At 31.4% G+C, this 27683-nt stretch overlaps 2 protein-coding genes across 3 annotated transcripts in view; one reads left to right on the top strand and one right to left on the bottom strand.

The window, feature by feature from the left end:
• LOC126880408 (probable ATP-dependent RNA helicase spindle-E) overlaps window positions 1–27683 on the bottom strand; it is a 383599-nt gene that overhangs the window by 119206 nt on the left and 236710 nt on the right. The window lies entirely within an intron of this gene.
• Window positions 16408–27683, top strand: part of LOC126880415 (cathepsin B-like) — a 146465-nt gene continuing 135189 nt past the window's right edge. Inside the window, exon 1 of the mRNA XM_050644260.1 lies at window positions 16408–16744. Within this exon, the coding sequence (XP_050500217.1) occupies window positions 16418–16744 (327 nt within the window). The 5' untranslated portion in view covers window positions 16408–16417. The remainder of the gene's footprint in view (window positions 16745–27683) is intronic.

Genomic DNA, 27683 nt, shown 5'->3' with positions numbered 1-27683 from the left:
TCATTAATATTATGTAAGAGATTTTGTATTGAAATAGGGGTTGGACTTCCTATATTAACTAGTTCCTGATACAGGTCAAATTGATTTGTTTTGTTAATTGGGCATTCAAGTAACATATGAGTTATACTTCCTATCTGTCCACATTCACAAAAAGGAGTATCACTACAATTAATTTTAAACAAATGGTCTGGTGTGTGACAATGGCCCGTTCGCATTCTAATAATAGATGTTAAGTGCCTTCGATCCACAAATGTGAATTTGTGGAACCAAGGGTTTATAGAAAAATCACTTTGGCATTGTTGATACCATTTCCCTTTAGTTTTAAACTGCTTTGTCCATTCAACTTTAAACTCGTTTACAATTTTTTGTTTAATAAAAAAAGGCAAAAAGTCAAATTTATCTATTTTAATGTCTGCAGGAACATTTAAAGTCTTGCCTATATTTGCCAATTTATCAGCCTCTGTATTCCCCTTTACTCCAGTATGGCCTGGAATCCAAGCTAAGATTATATTAAATCCTGCTTCCATTGACTCAATAATAAGTCTTTTAGTTAGGTTTACAATATGGTTGTTTGTCCCCCAGGTGGTGTTATGTAATTTTTGGATAGCACTTTTAGCATCTGAAAAAATTATTGCTTCTTTAATATTTTTTTCAATACAAACAGATACTGCCTTGTTAATTGCAATAATTTCTGCAGTGCATATTTGAGTGTGCTCATGTAATCTGGATGCATAGTTATAATTGATTGAAGGTATGTGTACCCCAAAACCTACTGTCCTCGACTCGGGATCTAAAGAACCATCTGTAAATACCCATGTATAATTTCCATATGAAGCTGAAAATTCATTAAGAAATTCCTGATGAGTATAGATTTCCATTTTTTTGTGGGTTGAGAAAATTGTCTGAAATGTTCCCGTAAGATAATTCAGTTCGATCTGAAAGCAGGATTTAATATTCTCTTTATATAGATTAATGAGGTATTTGTCAAAATTATTTTTGATTTCAATCAAATATGGTGGCTCTTGTGATTTCCAAAATCCTATTTTATAATTTACTTTGGTTCCCAACTCTGACAGGATTTCGTTCAGTGGATTTTTCAGATCAGCTAGGATTTTCAGATAGAACTTAGCGCACAGTATTTTCCTTCTTGCATCTAATGAAATTTCTCCACTTTCTGCTAGCAAAGCATTAGTGGGGGTAGATCTCATACAGCCCGTGATGATTCGTAAAGCTTTAAACTGAATTTTATCTAATATTAAGAGTGGGGACTTACTACAGGGTTTTAATATTGCACATGAATAATCCAAATGGGGTCTTACGATTCCTTTATAAATTAATGAGACTGTATGGGGGTTTGCTCCCCACCAGGTTCCACATATTGCCCTCATTATATTCAAACCTTTTTGAGCTTGTGTTTCGATACGTTTAATATTTTCAATCCAGTTAAGTCGATTATTGAATATTGTCCCTAAATATTTAATTGATTCTCTAATAGGAATTATCTCTCCCTCTATTTTTAACGGAATATTATTGGTGATGTTTTTCTTTTTGTTAAAGATTACTGCAGAGGATTTACCATGGGACAAGGGTAGTTTATTTTCTGTTAACCATTGAGTTATGTGAGTAAGACATATATTAGTTAATCTTATAAGATTATTTATATCTTCACCAACTGTTATGAGGGCTAGATCATCTGCATATTGAATTAGCCTGAAATTAGATGGAATAATGTCATGTAGCGCTTTGGTATATATGTTGAATAGTAGTGGGCTCAGGGGCGATCCCTGAGCCAGCCCTTTATCAGTGATGTTGGGTCCAATTATTTGGTATTCCCTATCTCGGATATAAATATTTCTGTTATTTAAGAATTCAAAAATTAGGTTATTATATGTATATGGTATTTTTAAATCCGCCATTTTTCTATATAAAAGGTAGATATCTATATTATCATAAGCAGCTTTTAGATCAAGGAAGACCGTTAAAACCGCTTTTCTCTCAGTAAAAGCATTAAGTACTATGTGGGAAAGCGCTACATGCGCATTACTACATCCACTTTCTTTGCGAAAGCCCAGCTGATAGCTGGGCAAAATACTATTATGCTCTACGAACCATTCTATTCTATTTTTAATTATGTTTTCTAGAATTTTACCTACACATGACGTTAAGGCGATTGGTCGGTAACTTTCTGGACTGTTTGGACATTTAGTAGGTTTTAGGAAAGGTAATATTAGTGTTTGTTTCCACTGCCATGGTATCTTACTTGTTTTTAATATATTATTGAAAATTCTTATCAAATGGGATTCTGCTATTGTGGGTATGTTTTTTAACATCGAATATGATACCTTATCCATACCAGTGGCCTTATCTTTTTTTGAGTATATTATATTAGTGTACTCAGTGTAGGTTATTTCCTCAACAGTTTCATTGCTAGGGCTCAGAAGTTTAAACCAGGGATCTACATTGCATGAAGTTAAATTATTTAGAATTTTTATCGAGGTTTCGTTATTGGGAAAAGTTACATAAAAGTTACATAAAAGTTACATAAAAGTTACATAAAAGTTACATAACTGAGAGTGCATATCGTCGCCTTAGTACTATAGCTTGATAACTCCAAAATTGGCGTTTTTGAGATAACTAGTTTACAATATGTATTTTATGTGCCTCCATATTGTGTAAAAACTTGATAACTCCCTTCAAACGGGTTAAGGATTTATTTATGATTAACGAAAGTTGATAACATTAAAATGCCCCTAACATTCAGTGCTAAAACTTGACAAGATGAGTTATCAAATTATTGTTTAATCGAAATAATCGTACATTGAATTCTACAACTAGCTAACTCTAGTTATCTAGTTTTAGCACGTGTTGTTCTGAAACCATTGAGCCTACCACGTGATGGCTATCTGTTGATTCAGTTCATATTAATGCAAAAATTCGAGATTTGGCAACCTCAAACAGATTGTCGTTAAACAGACTAAGCACAAATTAAAATATTGCCTTTAATGAAGGATTGTGTTAAGAGTAAGAGTGTGTACTCAAACGTTTGTTCTTCTTTCTAAAAACAATGTGGTAATGTAAACGTTGTGATAAACGATTTGAATATCGTAGCATATTCTTTATTCATATGAGCAGTTCAGATTGTAAAAACAGTCGACATCTTTTGCCATGTGAACCTTCAACGAGGTTGATTAAAGGATCAACGAGTTCTTATGATGAAAAAAATACGGTAAGTAGGCTTTATTAATTTTATTGTAAATTAATTATTCATTTCTAGCACCAGTCTATGTACCCGGCTGATAACTGCGATAAAGCGAACCATGGCCGGTGAGAGAAACCCTGTCTTCGTAAAGATTAGGTGGGTGTACGACCAACGAGAGTGTGTGTCATTGGCCATGGTTCGCTCCGGGAGCTGTATTTTTCATGTCAAGACTGTTTCATGTGAGAAGAAAAACAGGGTGCTCGAGGAAGTTGTGGGATAGCAAGTGCAATATACATGTACCTGAAATCGTTACCCCACTCGACAACCGACGTCACATTTTACAGTGACAGGTGTGGTGGACAAAAACTCAACATGTTTACAGCAGCAATGTTTATGACAGCCGTGCAGAAGATTGAAAACCTGGAATGCATAGATATGAAGTTTTTGGTCTCCGCACATAACCAAATGGAATGTGACTCTATGTATGCTGCCATCAATACAGAGTTCAAAAGAATTGAAAAGCTTTGTAGCCAGAAGATTGGAAAATGATTGCTAAAAAAGCTAGACGTAAAGGCGACAAACCTTACATTGTGCACGATTTAAAAAGAGAGGATATAAAATGTTTTAAAACTTTTGCTAAAGAAAACATGAATGCACGAAAGAAAGATGAAAATTCTAAACCAGTTCTGAGGCAAAAGATGTGCTGGCAACGATTTCTCAAATCACAGCCCATGACCATTGACTTCAAAGAAACTTTTGATGGAGTATTTAGTTGGATAATTGGATTTTAGTAAAAGAAACGGTCGCTCAGCCCAAACCTGATTAAAAATGTTGCACTCTTAAGCCTATCCCAATAACGGAAAGCAAGTATCAAGATTTAATTTCGTTGCTTAGTAGAATCCTCCAGTGTTATGTGAGCCTATGTAAAGTTCAAGCTTTTTTATTCTGGGCTACCACATTACGATAGTAACGATGACAACTCTGACGAAACCTATGAAGACGTTTTGTGTTAGTTTTTTTTTTATGTTACACTGGGATGCAAAATTAACCGGACACCTTAAAAATGGGTAATTTTTGATGTCTGGAATTTCCTAAACCTGTTGTCCGATTTAAGTGATTTTTTTAATATATTATATCCTTTTTCTTTAACAATATCGCTGTAATAGTATTGTTGCTAAACAGGTAAATTTTCATTGTATACCGGGTGTACCAATCAAACTGTGTGTTTATTTTCAAAGTTCGCATCACCCTGTGGAACATTCTAGCATTTATAAAATACTGAAATTAAATTCCAACTATAGCCTCATGTTTTCTCAACATTTTGTTTTTTCTTTCATTCGCTTTCATTGGACCATAAAAAAGTTAGGTACTTTAAAAACTAGCCATGTTTTTCATCAATACAGGGTGTTTTAAATAAGTATGGCCAACTTTAATGGGAAATTCTGCATAAAAAATAATGAGAGTCTGCTTTAAAAACGGTATGTCCGCAAATGCTTCGTTTCCGAGATAGGGGGGTGTTGAAATTTTTATTACAAAATGACGATTTGTGTATTGCTTTAAAACCGGTTGAGATATGCAAATGAAATTTGGTGGGTTTTAAGACGTAGTTATTTCTCATTTTTTGACATACAATTAAGCATTTAATATTCACCATTGGCGCGCATACGGGTAATATAACCGCTCATATTACCCGTATGCGCGCCAATGGTGAATATTAAATTCTTACTTGTATGTCAAAAAATGTACAATAACTACGTCTTAAAACCGACCAAATTTCATTTGCATAACTCAAGCGGTTTTAAAGTAATAAATAAATCGTCAGTTTGTAAGAAAACTTTCAACACCCTACAACACTATCTCAGAAACGAAGCATTTGCGGACATAGGTTTATAAAGCAAACTGTCTTTATTTTTTCATGTACCCCTTGAAGTTTGCCACACTTATTTAAAAACACCCTGTATTCATGAAAAACATGGGTAATTGTTAAAATATCTAACTTTTTTATGGTCCAACATATGCGAATGAATCAAAAAACAGAATGTTTAGAAAACATGAATCTATAGTTGGGTTTTAATTTCAGTATTATATAAATAATGCTAGAATATTCTACAGAGTGATGCGAAGTTTGAGAAAAAAACACAGTTTTATTGGTACACCTGGTATACAATGAAAATTTACCCATTTAGTAACAATATTATTACAGCGATATTGTTAACGAATAAGGCTATAACATATTAAAAAATAACTTAAATCGGACAACAGGTTTAGGAAATTCGAGACGACAAAAATGACCCATTTTTAAAGTGTCTGGTTAATTTTGGACCCCAGTGTAGTTTAGTCTTTACGCTGGACAATAAAAAAACTGTAAATTGAAAATTTCATTTTAGTTAAGCTGATTCTAGGCTACCCTTAATAAATCCATGTTTGAGGGCTACTTTTCACCAAAATAATGCTCAAAATATTTCTTTTGTTCACTTAGATGCAACTTGGCATGACATTTCCAAATGTTACAATATGTTAGTACTAAAAGTAGATAACTTCACTTTTTCTTGTTTCTTCCACATTGTAAAACAAATTTGCATCGTATCTCAAATTAATCAGTAGCCAAAAAGTTACGAAACAGTATTTTAGAGCTGCAGACTGAATTCCATGTTGAACAACATTATGGTAGCAGCTCAAATATGTGTAAAATCTTTAAACCCGTTTATCTCAAAACTATTAATTTCGAGTTATCAAGTTATAGTATTAAGGCGACGATATTATTTTTATTTTGATATCTGAATATAACATTTTCTTTCACCAATTCCCGTCCTAAGTCTAACAACTAACTTCGTCTTGCATTCAAATGGTTCCCATCGTAATTTGGATTTTTTATTTTTCAATTTTTGAAAGCGTTTATGGCTTAAATATCTAATACAGTCGGAAAAATGAAAGAATACCCATGAAGGATCACATCAATCACATATTATTCAGATTATTGACAATCTATCTCTCTCGTTTGTTATTTATGAAAAAAAAAACAGCAAATACAAAATATGTTATTGATGTGATCGTTCATGGGTATTCTTTCATTTTTCCGACTTACCACATACTATCGACCATCTGCGTATTTGGCGCTGTGTTGTGTATTGTTGTGCCATTTTGTCTACTAGGTCAAAAGCTTCTTTTATTATATTGAAGTATCATTTCAAGTTTCTAGGCGTCTTTTTCTTCACCAATTTTTTCGTCAAAATGGTCTGTCCACAGTAATATTACAGCTTATCAATCCTCCTACACAAGAAGCCGCACCGACTTGTAGTAAATTCTCGCGGATTGTATTACAAGCTGATATAACTATTTCAATTAAATAATTTTATATGTGTAGTGGCAGTGGCGGATTCGATTGAGATAGTTACCGACAAAAGCTTCAGAGTGTTATCAATCCTTCAACACAAGAAGTCGCACTGACTAGTAAATTCTTGCAGATTGTATTACAAGCAGACATTACTATTTCAAACAAAAGAAACGTAAAATTTAACATAATTCTCTCGAACACACACTTGAAAAATTATAAGTTTTAAAATTTTATGGCAAACGTTAACGGCGGTGCATTAATCACTTTTCCAAAAAATCATGTAAACACAATGAATTTTTAATACTTTAATGGGTGGAATGCGTGTCGAATTGAATTTAATGCGAATAAAAAAATGGACAAAAATAAAAAAAAATATTAAAAAAGAAAGGTGAAAAAAACAAGGTCTGGGGTGCAGCGCCTTGCGAGGGTTAAATCAATTGTTTATCAAATACACTATCAATATATATACACTATCAAAATTGTCACTGTCTGACTGACAATATGCTGACAGTATTCTATTTCGACTAAGCATACAATTTCGTCATACAACGAGTATGACAAAGATAGATTTGGAAAATATTACCACGTACATAGTGTCCATTTTTTTCGAATCCTGAAAAAACTAATAAATATTTTTAAAAAATTTAAACGTAGAATGAAAGACTAAATTATTATCGAGGGCCGAAAGTCCCTTAGAATATATAAAAAGTTTATTTTGAATGAGATATTTGAAATTAAAAATCACACTAAATTTTCTCTTAGTTTTTCACATCTGTAGCTTATTAAAATAAACATTATAGAAGTTCTCAGGGACTTTCAGCCCTCGCTAATAACGTAATCTTTCAGTCTGCGTTTAAATTTTTCAAAAAATACTTTTTTCTCAAGATTCGAAAAAAATGAATCCCATTTGAATAGTATTGGAGCAGAAACTACGTACCCATCCCCTTAAATTAAATGTTCAAAGTGGGTGGCAGCTTGAACATTGAGTAATGTTCTCGTCCTATCTGAGAGAGAGAAAAAATCAATTATTATTATTATTGAAGTCATCAAAAAACTTTTTCTACAAAAATCAGAATGCCACCTCTCACATCCACCTCAAACAGATCTTTTCTGGTCGATTCACTATCTCTGGTAACTCTATTTTTGGCCCAACTAAGACTTTTCAGACTAAGATAAGATGCATTATTAATCTTATTTCATCAAACTTGCTTCTAATTTTTTATTAGAAGCGATTGAAATTACATAATATCTGGGATTTAGCATCTTTCAAGTGGTCATAGATTAATCTGATAAAAGAATGAACCGTCTTAAGTAGAGGATTTACATACAAAAACTGGAAATGACGAAAGTGATCATATTTACACAATAACCGACCAATAACGACTTGGTATCCGATATATAAAAGGTGTGTACATTTTTTTTTAGAAATTAGTGAATAAAGGTAAGTAGTCATTATAGAGTTTGTTAGCACTGTTCGTAATATACATGTTTTAATTAATTAAAATTCGAGAAAAAATGCCATGTATGTAGTTACAATTTTCTAATTTATTTTAGTGTTTTAAAATATAATATTTTTTAAAAAATATTTCAAAAAATATAAGCTATACTCAATTTTTTTAACTTTTTTTCGATGTATTAATTTATTTCTTTTCATGTTTATTACTTCTTGTAGAATGTGGTTCCAAGTATTTTCATTTAATTGTCACTAATTTTTTAAGTTGCTCTGCTTTCACCAAATATTCCTATTCGAAATCTTAATTTATCATTTCTATTAGTCCAGGGCGGATCTGTTTTGAGATGAACGTTGAGAGGTGACTCAAAATTTTTTGCAGAAATTGCTTGAAAATAAATCAAATAATAATATTTAAGTTATCCTCCCACTCAAAATGGTCCGGAACATTGTTTAAATAATCAAAATGTCAAAATATGAAAGGAAAAATTCGATTTTTTTATTAGTTTTTTTATTATAACTTTAAAACTATTCATTTCTGAGAAAAGTTGTACAAACATAAAAGTTGCGTAATTAAATTTCCTATAATATAGAATTGGTTGAAAATTTAAAAAATAGTCACCCTTGTTGCAAAATAGCAATAATTGCGAAAAAAAAAACATACAAAAACAAGTATTCGCATTTTACGTTTTTCAACCATTTATGCTACACTTAGAACCTTCATAATTAACCCAGAAAAACTTTATGATATAGTAAAACAGCACTGTAAATTTCATTAAGATCGGTTTAATAGATTTTGCAAAATAAATTTTGCAATACAGCTTTCGCAAAAAAAATTCATTTTTTTTAAATGTTGCAGGACTGAAAATAAAGCAGATAGCAAGTTGAATTTTTTTTTGCTTATAGAAGTGTACTGTACATTTCCTTTGCAATTTGCAAAATTAAAATCGATTAATTACCACGGCGTCAGGAAATTTTTTAAATAAACATTAATTTTTGGTGCTACGCGCAGGACAGCGGTGTAGAATTCACACAAGTTGATTTCCATCAAAATTTCTTCCAATCTTTATATAATATATTATTTTCTTACTCTATATTTTGTTGTATTTTAATATTTTAATTCCACAAAAATCAAACTAATTTTATTATTGTTTGTGAAATATTGTTTAAACAATTGCATATGTTTAAAAATAATAAACTTTTATTCTCTAAGTTAAAATATATCAACAAAGAAAGTTTTTGCTAAAAAAGTGTTATTTCAAAGGATAGAATATGTGTTTTTATTTTGCAATAAACAAATTTATTTATTTATATCGAAATAGAATAAAAATTAAAATGTATCAATCATTATCAAAGGTCATTGGAATGCCCAATCAGAGCAAACTATCCGCTGTCCTGCGCGTAACACCAATAATTAATGTTTATTTAAAAAAATTCCTGACGCCGTGGTAGTTAATCGATTTTAGTTTTGCAAATTGCAAATGAAAGGTGCAGTACACTTCTATAAGCAAAAAAAATTTCAACTTGCTATCTGCTTTATTTTCAGTCCTGTAACATTTTGAAAAAATGAATTTTTTTTGCGAAAGCTGGATTGCAAAATTTATTTTGCAAAATCTATTTAACCAATCTTAATTAAATTTACAGTATTGTTTTACTGTATCATAAAGTTTCTGTGAATGAAATATGAAGGTCCTAAGTGTAGTATAAATGGTTGAAAAACGTAAAATGCGAATACTTGTTTTTGTATGGTTTTTTCGCAATAATTGCTATTTTGCAACAAGGGTGACTATTTTTTAAATTTTTACCCAATTCTATATTGTTGGAAATTTAATTACGCAACTTTTATGTCAGTACAAGTTTTCTCGGAAATGAATATCTACTTTTAAAGTTATAATCAAAAAACGAAAAAAAAAAATCGAAATTTTCCTTCATTTTTTGACATTTTGATTATTTAAACAATGTTCCGGACCTTTTTGAGAGGGAGGATATTATTATTTGAGTTATTTTCAAGCAATTTCTGCAAAAAAATTTGAGTCACCTCTCAACGTCCAAATGTACTAATATTTTACTAATACTACTTTACTGTACTAATATTCTAAGAGTCCACACTTCTAAACCATAGCTCAAAACTGATTCCACTACGGCTTTATGCACTCTTCTTGTTTTTATTTTAGAAATTTTTATCCCACTGAGTCAAAATCGAGTCAAAAAATTGTCTTGTTGGTATTTATATTCCATTAGACGACGTTTTCTAACTTTTAAGCGCAACATTTACATTCAGATCAAAATATGAGCCGTTCTGCCTGTCTCAATCATTTTATGGCATTAATAGTTTGTGAGAATGCCAACTCTTTTTCTATACAGGGTGTTTGGTAAAGAATGGGCCATAGCTTAACCTTAGATTCCTGAGGTTAAAATAGGTCGATTTAAGCTAACTTACCTTATAGCCCAGTAAGGATCTGTTTTTAGGTGGATGTGAGAGGTGGCATTCAGATTTTTGCGGATAAAGTTAGGTGATAACTTCGTTAATAATAATTGATTTATGCTCCTTCTCAAATATGCCCGGAACATTAATAAAAAAATTCAAATATTTAAAAATTTCGAATAACATCGATTTCTTTCTACTTTTTTTGTTTATAACTTTAAAACGATTCATTTTGGAACAAAGTCGTATAGGAATAAAACAAAGATAATTAAATTTTCTATCAGATGCGATTGGTTAAAAATGTCTTAATTTATCACCCTTGCTGCAAAATAGCAATAAATATAAAATAAGGGGGCAAAACAAGCCTGTCCTTATTCAATGATTTTCCATCACTTAGGTTACACTTGGAATCTTCCTAATTCGCTTAGCAATTTTTTGTAATGTGCTAAAACCGTACACCAAATTTCATTAAAATTAACTTACTAGATTTTGAATAATAATTTTGCAATCTAAACTTTTTTAAAAAAATTAAAAATTTTTAAAATCTTGCACAACAAAAACTAGAACATACAAAAATTTGTCAATTTTTTTACATATAAAGAAGCACTCCACCTATCTAATGCACTTTACAGAATTGAAATCGGATTATTTAAGCAGCCTCAGCAATCTTTTAAAGTTATAAACAATTTTTTGGCTTATCAACAAATTAGTGCTGTGGCCAGGAGGGGGTGCTACGGGCTCCTTTATTTACATGGACTTACCCACGATTTTTATGTATTTTTTGACCCATGGAACACGATTTTTTGGGTAACAGTTGATCCGGATGTCGATAAGATTGTTATAAACAAAGAACTTGAGGAATTATATAACATCGATTTTTCGCAAAATAAAACATTTTTTGTATTTCTTGGGTAATTCTAAGCAAAAAATGTTCTTACAAGTTTTTTCGTAGGATGCATAGTTTTCGAGATAAACGCAGTGGAACTTTCAAAAAATCGAAAAATTGCAATTTTTGAACGCGAATAACTTTTGATTAAAAAATAAAATAGCAATTCTGCCGACAGCATTTGAAAATTTAAGTCAAATTATATCGGTTTTAATTATTTGCATTGCTAAAAATTATTTTTTTTTTATTATTAAACAAAGCTATTTGTTTATAAGCCAAAAAATTGTTTATAAGTTTAAAACATTGCTGAGGCCCCTTAAATAATCCGATTTTAATTCTGTAAAGTGTATTAGATAGGTAGAGCACCTCTTTATATGTAAAAAAATTAGCCAACTTCTAAATGGTCTACTTTTTGTTCAGAAAGATTTTAAAAAAATTGAACTTTTTTAAAAACATTTAGATTGCAAATTTATTATGCAAAATCTATTAAGTCGATTTTAATGAAATTTGGTACACGGTTTAAGTATGTTACAAAGAATTTCCCAAGCGAATTACTAAGGTTCTAAGTGCCACCAAAGTGGTTAAAAACATTGAATAACAACAGGCGTATTTTGCCCCCTTATTTTGTATTTTTTGCTATATTTCAGAAAAGGTAATACGTTAAGACATTTTTGACCAGTCGTATATCATACAAAATTCAATTATCTTTATTTTATTTCTGTACGACTTTGTTCCAAAACGAATCGTTTTAAAGTAATAAGCAAAGAAAGCAGAAAAAAATCGACGTGTTTCGAAATTTTTAAATATTTTAATTTTTTTATTAATGTTCCGGGCATATTTGAGAAGGAGCATAAGTCAATTATTATTACTGAAGGTGTCACCTAACTTTATCTTCAAAAATCCGAATGCCACCTCTCACATCCAAAAATAGACGTTTTTCACAGATCCTTACTGGTCTATTAGTACAAAAGTAGATAATAACCGAAATACAGGGTGTCAAAGTTAAACTTTTATTTTATTTATTCTTGAATATTTTTTGACAGGTATGAGATAACAACACGAATTTTGGTAAGCGGGGGTTTTCAGGGACAAGAAATTTAAATTCGCCACCAAAATGACCGTATTACCCAGAGGGCGCCACATACGTCTTACAGTGCTCATTTAATACGTTCAGTTTTTTTATCCCCACTCTACATACTTTCTGAATCAAAATTTTTATTCTGTTGTTATTTTTACTTAAAAAAGATATACTACATTCAACTCGCTAAACTCAACCGTTTTTGAGATAAACGCATTTGAAATCTACGAGGCAACATAATTTTTTGCATATTATCACTGTAGTTACACCCGAAAAATAACTCAAAAACCATAAAAATTTATAAAAATGTATCGCAAATTTCTTCAAATGGAATTTGAGATGCAATGACATAAATATGAGATCTGGACAATTATTATGGTTTCAAGTTTATTTTTCGGGTCTAACTACAATGATATTATGCACAAAAATATGTTGTATCGCAGATTTAAAATGCGTTTATCTCGAAAACAGTTGAGTTTAGCGAGATGAATGTAGTATACCTTTTCTAAGTAAAAATAACAAGAGAATAAAAATTTTGATTCAAAAAGTTTGTAGAGTGGGGGATAAAAAAACTGGACGTATTAAATGAGCACTCTGTAAGGGTCGATTTCTCATACCTGCGGTAATCTATGGTTCAGTTGAACCAGGTTCACCGGTGAACTTCGGTTTTGTTTGGAATGCATTTCTCATTGCACGTTCATGTCAGTGCACGTTCTACAGCTTTCGAAAAATACCAATAGATGGCTAAAGGTAAAAAACTGTCGCCATTTTGAACTACATTTTTTATGCTGTTTTTGAATAAAGTTAAATTTAAGTTAAAACTAAAAGAAAACAAAGGATGGTTTAGATTCGATTACAGTACAGCACCTCTACTATGTGCCTATACGTATTTCGGAATAGCCGTTTCCTCATCGGAGCACCTGGGTAGAGGCACTGAACTGAAATCAAAACCTTTCATCCTTTCCGGGTAATTATCAAAATAATTACCAAAGATGCTACTAGCACCATCTATGAATCGAAAGTTGAGTCAGAAAATAAAATTCGAAATTATTTATCCTCTGAGCTTTTTAAGTTGGAAAAAATAAAGCATAACAGAGTGGCGAAATACTCGACAAGGGAAATCTAAAAATGCATTTCACGTCCTGTCATTCACCGTGATAATAATTGTAGCGAATTATTTCCCTTTATATCCACAAAAGTGAATAAAGTATAAACTAAAAGAAAAGAAAGGATGGTTTAGATTCGATTACAGTACAGCACCTCTACTATGTGCTTATACTATTTCTGAATAGCCGTTTATAGCCGATATAAAGGGAAATAATTCGCTAAAATTATCATCACGGTGAATGACAGGACGTGAAATGCATTTTTAGATTTCCCTTGTCGAGTATTTCGCCACTCTGCTATGCTTTATTTTTTCCAACTTAAAAAGTTCAGAGGATAAATAATTTCGAATTTTATTTCCTGACTCAACTTTCGATTAAATTTAAGTATTTATAGTCAAATAGTCATTTTAATAATTATAAATAAATATTATAAAAACAAAAATAATGGTATCGTTTATCGTTAGGCTTAATATAATAAAATAGGATATATTTATATTATGACAGCGTTTCGTGTTAATACAACGCATGCGTAATCCATGAAATCATCTGAACTGAGTTCTGAAATCTTTGAACGGCCGAATTCCACCGTGCAAGCATCGTTCAAGTTTAAACTGCCATCGGTTGAACGTGAATTGAGAAAGACGATTTTGACTTTAAACTGACGTTTACTAAAAGTTCAGGTTAAACTGGAGTTGAACTCGATATGAGAAATTGGCCCTAAGACGTATCTGGCGCCCTCTGAAAAATACATCATATTTGGTGGCGAATTTAGATTTCTCATCCCAAAAAACCCCCGCTTACCAAATTTCGTGTTGTTACCGCATGCCTGTAAGGAAATATTCAAGAATAAATAAAATAAAAGTTTAATTTTGACACCCTGTATTTCGGTTATTATCAACTTTTGTACCAAGGTAAGTTAGCTTAAATCGAACTATTTTAACATCAGGAATCTAAGGTTAAGCTATGGCCCATTCTTTACCAAACACCCTGTACATACGGTGTTGTGTCTATCATCATCCATGATGCTACAGTCCTATAATAGAGCCTCGGCTTTCCCAAGTTTATTTCGACAGTCAGTCCTATCCATCGTCAACCATTGCCAGTTTGCTGCACCTATTTTTCTAGCATCTTCCTCTACACCATCCCTCCATCTAAGCTTTGGCCTATCTCTCCATCTACTTCCCAACAGCTGTGACATCAGGATTCGTCTAGGAGGGCTACTTTCTGCGATCTTGACAGATGTCCTGACCACCGTGGTATTCCTGTGTTTATGAGATATATCACGTATTTACCACAAGATACCTGTTTGTATTTGTAAATACCTTTTTCAGTTTCACAGATGCCACCGAATATTCCTTAAAGGATTCTTCGTTCGAATATGAGCAAGAGGTTTTCATCTATCTTGGAGATGGTACATACTTATCGTAATCGATGATTTTATTAATGGGAATAGGGGTCGTATGTTATCTCATTTGAAAGAGTGTTCAATTTTCTGATCAGTAGTATAAACAATAATATAATTATTTATAGAGGGTGGCCAAAAAATAATTTTCGAATTAAATTAATTGACACAAAAAGAAGAATGTATGTAATTTGTTTAACTCAAAATACATTTTATTACTGTCATAAAATAGAAAAAATAATATTATTTGGCAAATAAAGATTGCTTTTCGCTTAAATTAAATGTTCAAACTGTCAAGATGTAGGTGGGAGGCTGTTTGTGATTTAATTTAAGCGAAATTAAATGTTTATTTGTGAAATAAACATTTTTTTTCTATTTTCTGACAGCAATAAAATGTATTTTTAGTTGCCACAAGACCCCTACTACCATTTAAAAAAATCATCGATTACGTCATCACGCTCTGATGGATGACGTCACGTAGTATGAAATATATCCCAAAAAGTTGCAATATAATAAAAATAAAAATGATCTATTTCGGCATTTCCTTAAAATCTAATAGGTAACTATTGCCAAATATCGAGGTGAACTCTTTTCTTTGGCCCACCCTGTATAAATTTGTATTCATTGTGAAATCTAGTGAAAATGCATTAATTTTTATTTCATTAGACAGTTTATTTGAATTTTAATTACCCTGCCCGCAAACGCTCAAATTTTGACCATTTTTTCAGACCTGTAACTCCTATATGACGTAAGTCTGCAACTCCAAATTTTTACTTCTTATTCTACTTGCTAGGGGCTAACATTTAGCCAAATTTCAATTATTTCATCCGTGCCCATCAGGGATATAAGGGGTTTGAGATTTTTCAAAAATTACACTTTTTAAGATTTTTTTTTTTAAATTTACTCAAGGTTCAAAGCTCAAACTTTTTTTATTTAAAAGTATGTACGTATGTCTTTTCCAGAAAAAAATTACAAACCATTATCGACTTGCCTTATACCTGTTAAAAAATGCTGAAAATGGAATTTTATCAGTTTACCTTTTCAAACTTTGAGGTTCATTTAAGGCCTTAAGAGTAGTTTGAAACTAAATAATGCTACAGCCAATTTTTAACATGCTTTTCTAAAAAGTTTGGTTTTTGATTTATTGTTCTAGGACAAACCTCAGTAAAAATATTGGCTAAAGAGCGAAGCCATGTTTTCCGTGAAAATGATCGACACGCTTTAACAAAAATGGCGGTCATCGGCAAACTGATTTTTTTTTAAAATAAAATGAATGCAATTTTGTACTCTCCATAGACTGAAGTTTAAAAGGTAGAAAAATAGAAAATATTAAAAATAGTCAAGCAACCACCTTTGGACCACTTGGCTTGGATTAACCCAGATTCGTTTGTTAGATATTTAGTTTTTTAAGATTTATTTTTAATCCTATTTCTTTTGATGTTATATTTAGGTCTAATAGTATCGGTATACATATTTATCCATCAGTATAATATAAAGAAACATATAATAACTCTCCATCTTTTACAGATTCATAAAAATGAAGGCGGCTTTTATTATTACACTATTACTACCTGTTGTATTAAGTTACAAAGGTAGCCCAAATCCTCTTTCAAATGAGTTTATAAACTATATCAATAGCAAACAAAGCACATGGGTTGCTGGAAAGAACTTTGATGAGAACCTTTCAATTCAAGAGATCAAAAATTTATTAGGAGCAAAAACAGAGAGATTAGGAGTCGCTAAAGAATTTTTACACAGTGAAAATATTCAAGTTCCTGATTCTTTCGACGCAAGAGAAAACTGGAAAGAGTGTTCAGATGTTATTAGCACTGTTGCAGATCAGTCGTCTTGTGGATCTTGCTGGGTAAGTGAAATATTTAAATAAGTAATGATCTTTGGGCCCACATATAAAACTGTTATTTATGACCACAGCGTCGAAACTTTTTGTACTTGTTATTTTTGGTGGAGTCAGACAAATTTGGAGCTTGGCGCATTATGGTAGTGAGGCGTTTGTCTGTCAAGCTGTCACGAAATTGTCAATTTTATGCAAGAAAAAAATTTATAACCACATTGGTCATTTTATTTTAATCAATGGTTTTTATCATATAAACAACGAAAACAATTTTGTCGGACAAAATATTGGGCCATATGACGCGTCGGACACGCTAAATATGTCAAATTTATGAAAATGATAAATTTATTATCGCATGGCTAATTTTAACAGAATCTATCATAAAACCTTTTTACAATAATGTGGTAACCTTGTCGGACAATTTTCACGGGGCTTATGCGCAGTCGAATGCGCCGAAGATGTGAAATTCCTGGAATTTTTTTATTTACAACCATTTTTCCGACCAAAAAATCTAAGTGTCCGACAAAAATATTGGGGCAAATCGACAGTCGGACAAAAAATTTAATTTTTATTAGTAAACTATACTTCTTTTAAACTATGCTGGGTTCGTGCATCCCTTATCTTCACAACCATTTTTCCGACAAAAGTAGTAGGTTACAAGTAATTATATTCTTAAACAAAAAATGTAATTGTCTGACAAAAATGTTGGGGCAAACGAACAGAAAACTTAATTCTTTTAGGTTACTGACGTCGACGTCCTTAAGAGGAGGTTGTCAAAAAAAATTTATAACTTGTTTTCTCGGTTACTTTTGAATTGATTTAGCTGAAAATTGGTACACACACTAAGTACAACATTTAAAAGGGCGTGACGTAGAGTTGTACCCAAAATTTTCCAAAAACTTTTCCGACAGGAGGGAAAATTTTGGAAAAATTTTGATCTGAAAATTTGTGTACATACTCCTTGAACAATGACAAACATCGTTCCCTAGTACCTATTTTTTCTCGAATTTTCAAAAAAAAGATTCCGACTAGAGAGAATATTTCGGAAAATTTTTTGAAAATTTTGGACCCGTTATTTTTGTCCGACAAGTGATCCAATATGCATTTCACATGTAAAAAACCAGTACAAAATAAAAATGACATCTGTGGTAATAAATAAAAAAACTCCAGAAAATTGACATCTTCGGCGCATCCGACTGCGCATATGCCCCGTGAAAATTGTCCAACAAGGATACCACATTATTGTAAAAAGGTTTTATGGAAAATTCTGTTAAAATTAGCCATGTGGTAATAAATTTATTAGTTTCATAAATTTGACATATTTAGCGTGTCCGACGAGTCATATGGCCCAATATTTTTGTCCGACAAAATTGTTTTCGCTGTTTATATGATAAAAACCATTGATTAAAATAAAATGACCAATGTGGTTATACATTTTTTTCTTGCATAAAATGGACAACTTCGTAACAGCTTGACAGACAAACGCCCCACTACCATAATGCGCCAAGCTCCAAATTTATCCGACTCTAACCAAATAACAAATACAACAAGTTTCGACGGTGTGGTCATAAATGATAATTTTATATGTGGGCCCAAGAACTAAAAGGGAATAAGTTGCTTCCTCATACATTAATTCACTTTTTCTTTACCGTGGCCTTAAAGAACTTTGTTAAGTTGATTGGTATTATTCGATTCAAGACTTACTATTCTACACTCACCGGCACAAAATTCCGCCACTAACATTTTTTTGTTTAAATTTGACAATTTATAACTTTATTATTTGTACCCGATTTTCAAGATTCTTGCATCAGTTTGTAGGTATAGGATTATTCACTATATTTTGACCCCCCTGTAAACTGCTTTATTTACAGAATTAGAAAAAAGTGTAAAAGACAAAAGTGATTCGATTTTTAAATTATGATTTTTTTAAATATATATCGTACTAGTGACCTCCATTGGGCGTGATGACGTAATCGACTATTTTTTTTAAATGGGAATAGGGGTCGCGTGCTAGCTAATTTGAAAGGTTATTTAATTCCCTATTCAGTAATATAAACATTAACATGAATAATTATACAGGGTGTCCAAATTTTTTTTTAATTAAATTAATTGACATAAAAAGAAGAATGCATTTAATTTATTTAATTTAAAATACATTTTACTGCTATTAGAAAACAGAAATAAAAGTTTATTGCACAAATAAACATTGATTTTTGCTTAAATTCAATGTTCAAACTGCCAAGATTTAGATGGGTGGCAGCTTGAACATTAAATTTAAGTGAAAAGTAATGTTTATTTGTTCAATAAACATGTATTTCTCTTTTCTGACAGCAGTAGAATGTATTTTGAATTAAAAAAATTTTGGACACCCTGTATACTTAATCATGTTAATGTTTATATTACTGAATAGGGAATTGAATAACCTTTCAAATGAGCTAGCACTCGGCCCCTATTCCCATTTAAAAAATAGTCAATTACGTCATCACGCCCAAATGGATGACGCCACTTGTACGATATACAGAGTGAGTCACCACTAACGCGACGGAAGATTACATCGAAATGGTAAAAGATTTGAAAAAAAATTTTAATTAGTGGTCTGTAAGTCGATAAAATCTACATTTTAAAATTATTTTCAAATATACAGGGTGTCCCAATAAATGGCGGCGTATCAAAGTTATATTTTTTCTTATGGAATACCCTATATTTTATTGCATTTTTTTGTCCACAAAAAATAAGGTATAGTTTGATAAGGCTTCCCTATACCTATATACAGAGTGTTCTGAGTTATGGTGACTTTTCTTAAAATGTAAAGTTTTAAAAGAAGACTTATTCTCAGGTTATTTAAAAGATTATAAAAAAAATACTTTTATATCTAAATATTTTGATATTGGTTGAATGTATTTCATGATTAATTGTTACACATTTATTTACAGGGTGTTCAAAATTTACAGTTTTATTATTGCATTATTCAATGTGTCATATGATTCTTATTTTAAATGGAACACCATGTATATTAATAAATAATTATACTAAACAAATCTACCTCTGTCGAATGGTATAGGATGTCCTATACCTAGGTGTCCTAGTTTTTGCGTAATTTACAATTATTAAAATTCTTAATCTGTAAATCGATTTTAAAACAAAAGATGTAGTTAATTAATGGCATTGTATGACATTGTCATTTTATGACAGTACGGTCTGGTAATTATTTTATAATTAATGTATTCCATGATTGATTATTACACATTTATTTACAGGCTGCTCAAAATTTACAGTTCATTATTGGATTATTTAATGTGTCATATGATGCTTATTTTAAATAAATAAAAGTATGTTAATAAATTATTATACTAAACACAGGTTCCTCTTTCGAATGGTATAGGGATGTTCCATAACTAAGAGTTATAGTTTTTGCGTAATTTACAATTTTCTTAAACGGTAAATTGATTTTAAAAATAATATTTATGCACTCTCGATTTTTAAACTGTACGAAATAAATGTTTGTTTACTGTATCATAATGAAATGAAAATTGTGTCTATTTTCTAGACCATTATTATGAAAAGTAGGTAGATTGGTCTGTATACAATACATTTAAAAAAAAATCAGGATCTGCTCCAAAGTCTTAAGTCCATAAACGATAAGTTAAATATTTATCACAATCCTGTTCGGTCTAATATTGGTGTAGTTGAGTTTTATACGGATAATAGTGGTTTCTCTTAAGTATTCTAACAGTCTGACTGATTTACCCGAAATTTTTTCTTTACTAGTATTTGGGTTTTCCGTAACAGAAAGCAGGACATCAAGTTCCTTGACGTGATCACAAAAATAACTAGTTTATTTTTATTTTACTTTCCGAAATTTCTCAAAAACGTCCTTTTTTGGGTGTCTTCTATCAGGATACCTACTTTTGAGCGTAAATTTTAGAAAGTAAGATACAATTTTGCAAACATTCCCCAATGCAAAGTACCATGTCTACTCTTTCGTAGGTTATTCATTTTTAGGAACAATTAAATTTGAATATCATACATGGAGGTTTATATTTTTGATAATTAAAAGACCGTACTGTCATAAAATGACGATGTCATACAATGAGATACATCTTTTGTTTTAAAATCGATTTACATATTAAGAATTTAAATAATTGTAAATTACGCAAAAACTATTAGACCTAGGTATAGGACATCCATATACCATTCGAAAGAAGTGACTTCTCTTAATATAATTAATAATTAATATACATGGTGTTACATTTAAAATAAGCATCATATGACACATTGAATAATCTAATAATGAAACTGTAAATGTTGAACACCCTGTAAATAAATGTGTAATAATCAATCATGGAATACATTCAACCAATATCCACCTATTTAGATGTAAAAGTATTTTTTTATAATTTCTTAAATTACTTAAGAATAAGCCTTCTTTTAAAACTATATATTTTAAGAAAAGTCAACATAACTCAGAACACTCTGTCCATAGGTATAGGGAAGCCTTATGAAACTATACCTTACATTTTGCGGACAATTAAAAAATGCAATAAAATAGAGGGTGTTCCATAAGAAAAAATATAACTTTGGTACGCCGCCATTTATTGGGACACCCTGTATATTTCAAAATAATTTTAAAATGTAGATTTTATCAACTTACAAACCACTAATTAAATTTTTTTTTCAGATCTTTTACCATTTCGCTGTAATCTTCCGTCGCGTTAGTGGTGACTCACCCTGTATATGTCAAAATATCATAATTTAAAAATCGAATAACTTTTGTATTTTAATTTTTTTCTAATTCTGTAAATAACACAGTTTACAGGGGGTCAAAATGTAGTAAATAACCCTGTACATATATTGATATCGTTTCTTATTATTCCGGTGACGAAAAAATTTTGCTTAGATGACATTATACGGGGGGAATGGAATCGTTGTATTTTGTCCCAACTTTAAAACATTCTGTCGAAACATTGAAGAGCTAATTTTGTTTCATAGTTCTCTCGTATTATCCCGGAAGCATCACTAAGATTTTGTTTTTGGAATTATCCGAATCTCATTTCTTGTGAGAGCTGCACAAATGTTTTGTTGTCCAAAATTACAATTTTTACCGTTTGGTGTCAATATAGTTCTGAGATAAATCGCTAATCTTTTTCGACATTTCCAGTTGTTCTCAGAATTTTGATCATATTTTGATGGTTAACGCAGTCAAATGCTTTTCAAAAATATAATCAATAAAACATACATATACATCTGTTATGGCGAGCACGCCACTGTGTGTGTTTATATTTCAATATTTAGACTACGTGACATGATAAACACCAACGCTTGTAATTTCGCGGTGTCAGCGAAATGTTCATGGACTATGAAAGGTTTTAAGAAATATGTAGTTTGTATTCATTAATTTTAGTATCGTTTTGTATCTCTAACTGTTAACATCTCAATAAATTTGTGCATTTCCTTCAGTAGTTACGTTACTCAATTCTCCAACGAACACACCACATTTTATAAAGAATAAGACTGGCGCAGTCAGTAGGATTTTCCAATTAGAAAAAGTAAAGCCTTTTTTCTAATCGATTTTAATCGTTAATTGGGAAATTGGAGAATTAGTGACTTAGTAGTTGAGTTCCGAGTGTAAGGCCACGAGGAAGGAAAACTGAAGGAACTCGTAAGCAACTTGAAGAATTCCAAGTGTAAGGCCACTTGTTGTGTAAAGCCACAAAGCAATTCGGAAGTTCTGGAGAGGCGCAACTAGCAACTTCGTGAAATCTTCTCAACCACCAGCTTCAGTGAAAAGCCACTCGACCCTGGAAACGGTGAAGCATTTCCACAGAAGAAGCAACTACATACAGTTTAGAATTTCGACCAGTTCCAGTGTACAGCCACTTGATCCAGAAGGTACAACGTTCTCCACCCGTTCTCTTCCCGTTCCAGTGTAAATCCACCTGATCTGAGACGCTGCAACGTTCTCGACCCGTTCCGGTGTAAGGCCACGTTCTCACGGAAGTACTTGAGGTTAGTCGAATTATATTAATTTTGTATTTGTTTTCATTTTTTTATTTACTCTGTTTCGCTATTTTCAAACTTTTAAGATATCATATCTAGTATTTGCATTTTTTTTATTTTTTTATTTGTTTAACTTATTTTTTGTTAATATAATGGCAACTAACGACGTAACAGCAAATACGTCCATAATTTCCGCCAACACTTCTAATAATTATATTAATAGTGACAAAGCTATCAAGCTTATAAATGTTTTTGATGGGTCTTCTTCAAAATTACACTATTTTATAGATTCTGTTGATTTCATTTTTGCAAAATTTGACCCAGCGGATTTACAAATTTTTCCTTTTATTGTAAAAAGCAGGTTAGAGGGAAAGGCTCTTGATTTCATTGGCTCGAAAGAATTTTCGACATGGCAAGAGATAAAAAATGCTCTCCTTTCTCAGTTTGGTGAAAATTTGGATTTGCAGTGTCTAAATTTTGAGTTATGCCATTTTAAGCAACGTTCTAATGAAAAACCGGTAAATTTCGTTGACAGAATTGAAAAACAATTGATAAGAATCAGTAAAGTTATCAAATACGATTCAAGTTTGAACAATGTTGAAAAAAAATGTTTAAATAATTTTCACAGTAAGACTGCAATTCTGACCGCTATTACGGGCATAAAAGAACCTTTGTGTCAAATGCTTCGTTCTTTAAATCCCAGTTCGTTGATTCAAATTAAGCAAATTTTAAACGATTATGAAAACCAACAATATTTCAAACAAACAAATGACAATTTTTCTAAATTAAATATAAATAATGACAATACAATTTCTTCAAGTAATGCAGGTACGCAAAAAACATTTTCTGCGCCCGGTTCAACAAATCAATCGATAAATCCAAATCCACCAATTAAATTAACCATTCCAAAGTGCACTTTTTGCCATAAATATGGACATAAAGCAGAAAAATGTTATCGTAAACCACAATCTCACAATGTTGTTCATAATACCTATTGCGACAACGACAATTCAGAAAACGAAAAAGACATAGAAATCGAAGTTGATCAGGATTTTTTAGAGCAAATTCCGCTGACAACTTTACAATTTACCAAGTAGCAAATAAACCGCTTCTTTACGCGCATATTAAAAATTTAAATTTAAAGTTATTAATCGATTCAGGGGCAGCTATATCAATATTGAAACCAAGTAAAATTTTAGACTCTTATCAGTTTAATCATGAAAATTTTAAAATATTTGGTATTAGTAACGAACCAATTCAAGTTACAAAGAGCGTAAACTTTAAATTATTTTCGAGTGTTGAAAAATTCTATATAGTAGACATAAATTCACCTTTTGATGGAATACTTGGTTATGATTTTTTAGAAAAGAATAAATGTGTTATTGACTTTGGTTTGAATACTTTATTTGCTAATCATGAGGAAATCCCATTGTTTTCGTCTGATCGGGAACATAATATATTTAGTCTAAATAATATACACGAAAATCAAGTCCGAAGTAATGTTATCGACTCAACTGAAAAAATTGATACTATTATAAGTAAACTAAAATTAGACCATCTTGATGAAAGATTACAAACAAAGATAAAAGATATTCATGTGAAGTTCCAAAATATATTCTCGTTACCTAACGAACATCTAACTTTTAGCAGTCGAATAAAACATAATATCCGTACTAATCCTGAAAATGCCAGTCCGATTTATACTAGAAATTATCGGCACCCTCACGTTCATAAAAAAGAGGTCAATAAACAAATAACAAAATTATTAGAGCAGGGAATAATTCGCGATTCTGTCAGTCCTTGGAATTCGCCATTTTTTATTGTCCCCAAAAAACCTGACGAAAATAATGTTCAAAAATGGAGGATAGTAATTGATTTTAGAAAATTAAATCTTATCACGGTTGACGATAGATTTCCTATCCCGAATATTAGCGATATTTTCGACCTTCTCAATACCTCTAAATTTTTTTCTACAATCGATCTGGCGTCGGGTTTTCACCAAATTCCCATGAATCCCGAAGATATCGAAAAAACAGCTTTTTCCACAGAAAACGGGCACTTTGAATTTACTAGAATGCCGTTTGGGCTTAAAAACGCTCCTAGTACCTTTGCTAGAGTGATGAATGACATATTTCGAGAGCACATAGGCAAAACATGTTTCATTTATATGGACGATATTTTAATTTTTAGTAATACAGTCGAAGATCATCTTAAAAATATCGAAATAATTTTTGAATTAGTACAAAAAAATAATTTAAAGATCGAACCTGATAAATGTAAGTTTTTAACGGATGAAATAACTTTCTTAGGTCATTTATTGACACCGGAAGGTATTAAACCAGACCCGAAAAAGATTCAAGCTATTTTAGATTTTCCAGTCCCGCAAAATCAAACTGAATGTAAATCATTTCTCGGCTTATTTGGCTATTATAGGAAATTTGTAAATAATTTTGCTGATTTAACTAAACCTCTAACGGGTTTGTTGAAAAAAAATATAAAGTTTCATGTTACACCCGAAGTAGTGGAATGCTTTGACAAATGTAAACAATTTTTGACCTCGGAAAAAATTCTGGTTTATCCTAATTTCTCTAAAGAATTTATTTTGACGACCGATGCATCGAATGTCGCTGTCGGTGCGGTTTTGTCACAGATGTCCGATAACGGTGAGGATCGACCTATCGCTTTTGCATCGAGAACATTAAATGAAACTGAAATGAAATATTCCACTACAGAAAAGGAATTATTGTCTGTTGTACACTTTACAAATTACTTCCGTCCATATCTATTTGGAGTTAAATTTCGATTAGTCACAGACCATAGACCACTTATATGGCTTTTAAATTTAAAAGATCCTAATTCTAAATTATCACGATGGAGACTGAAATTAAGTGAATATAATTTTGATATTCAGCATATTTCGGGCAAAGCAAACAGAGTTGCAGACGCTCTGTCAAGAATTCGATTAAACCATGTGCATCAAAAACAAAATGAATATACCGAATTTGAGAATGTTAAAACTAACTTAGTTTTAAATAATTTTTCCTACTCTAATGAGCAAATCTTAGACGTTAACAATAAGAGTATTTTATATCTATACGATGAGAATGACAGAAATATAAATCATTTCGAAATTATCAATGATAATTTTCCCACAGTTGGTGACTCGGATTTTGAAAAAATTTTAAAGTTATATAACGAAAATCGTAGTAGAGAGATTAATATAGTTAAAATTAAGCCACACCATTGCCTTGAGAATTTTAATACTTTGAAAAAACTAGTATTAGTCCGAAATAAAACTTATAGCATACCTTATTTTGAAAGCAATATTTATTATAAAATGCTCAGTTTCCTTTATCCAGACGTTAACTTTGTAATTTGTAAAAATATCGTTACTATGCCGCCTGTAGAAGATAGGCAAAGGATAATTTTCGAATATCACAACGACCCGAGTAATTATCACAAAGGAATTAATGAAACTGCAGACAAAATTCGACAACTTTATAAATGGAAAAATATGTATAGAGAAATAACCGAATTTATTACTTTATGCCCTACTTGTCAACTCTCAAAATTTGATCGTAGGAATCGTACTCAAGGTTTAAATGTAAGGCATTCTCCGGAGAAACCATTTGAGGCTTTATCTGTAGACCTGTTCTTTTTTGATAAACAGAAAATGCTCACCGTTATAGATAATCTAACAAAATTTGCGCAAGCGTATATTTTAACTGATAAAAAACCAGAAACGATAATTAGTAAGTTAAAAAATTATTTTTCGCTTTTTGGCCTTCCTAAGATGATTATGTCAGATCACGGGGGCGAATTTAATAATAAAAAGATACAAAGTTTTGTTAATTCGTTGAATATCGAATGGCACCTTACTTCGTCTGAGTACCATGCCTCTAACGGTATAATTGAGCGTTTCCATGCTACCATAACAGATACTTTGCGAAGCTATCTTTTAGAACATAACCAGTGCGACTTAGAAGATGCACTTTTAGTCGCTATATACTCATATAATTCTAGTAAACATCATTCAACATCCACTACCCCCTACAGTTTAGTATTTCCATATAAAAATGATAGGGAATTTGATGAAATTTCGTATAATAATCAGTTAGAAAATATAAGGGAAAAACAATGCGATCAAAGGAAAAAGCAAAAGAACCGTTTTGATAACTTAAGAACGAGTAACTTGGAAGTAAAGTATAAAGTTGGAGATAATATTCTCTTAAAAAGACCAAGAAATCCAAATACACCAAAATCGATATTAAATACAGGACCATATGTTGTTCTGGAAGTCAATGAAACCAATAAAACTCTAAAAATTAAGTTAGATAACGAGGTTATTCGAAAATTTCATTTCAATAATGTAAAACCATTTTATGAGGTTATTAACTAAACGAAGTTGAAGTGTAACACGGCAAGTAGTAGATATGAACTTTCATTTTCCATATTATAAATGACTTTAATCAGTAATAATTGCAACATATAATTCGATTACCTTGTGGTACACTTCATCTACGGCCTTCTCACAACAACACAAATAGAATGAGTTATTGCCGGTGGGTTTCTTTGTTTCATGTGGCCCTACCTGCCCTGTTCGGAGCATATCCAGAGAGGCTCTACACTACAAGCCCAAAACTTCGAAGCTGCAAAGAGGCCCTTCTTGGACACCCCAGCTTCGGTTTTCAGGAGGGAGGTGTTATGGCGAGCACGCCACTGTGTGTGTTTATATTTCAATATTTAGACTACGTGACATGATAAACACCAACGCTTGTAATTTCGCGGTGTCAGCGAAATGTTCATGGACTATGAAAGGTTTTAAGAAATATGTAGTTTGTATTCATTAATTTTAGTATCGTTTTGTATCTCTAACTGTTAACATCTCAATAAATTTGTGCATTTCCTTCAGTAGTTACGTTACTCAATTCTCCAACGAACACACCACATTTTA

Source organism: Diabrotica virgifera, chromosome 2, assembly GCF_917563875.1.
Source record: "Diabrotica virgifera virgifera chromosome 2, PGI_DIABVI_V3a".
NCBI lineage: Eukaryota > Metazoa > Arthropoda > Insecta > Coleoptera > Chrysomelidae > Diabrotica > Diabrotica virgifera.
This window is presented reverse-complemented; position numbering and strand designations above follow the sequence as displayed.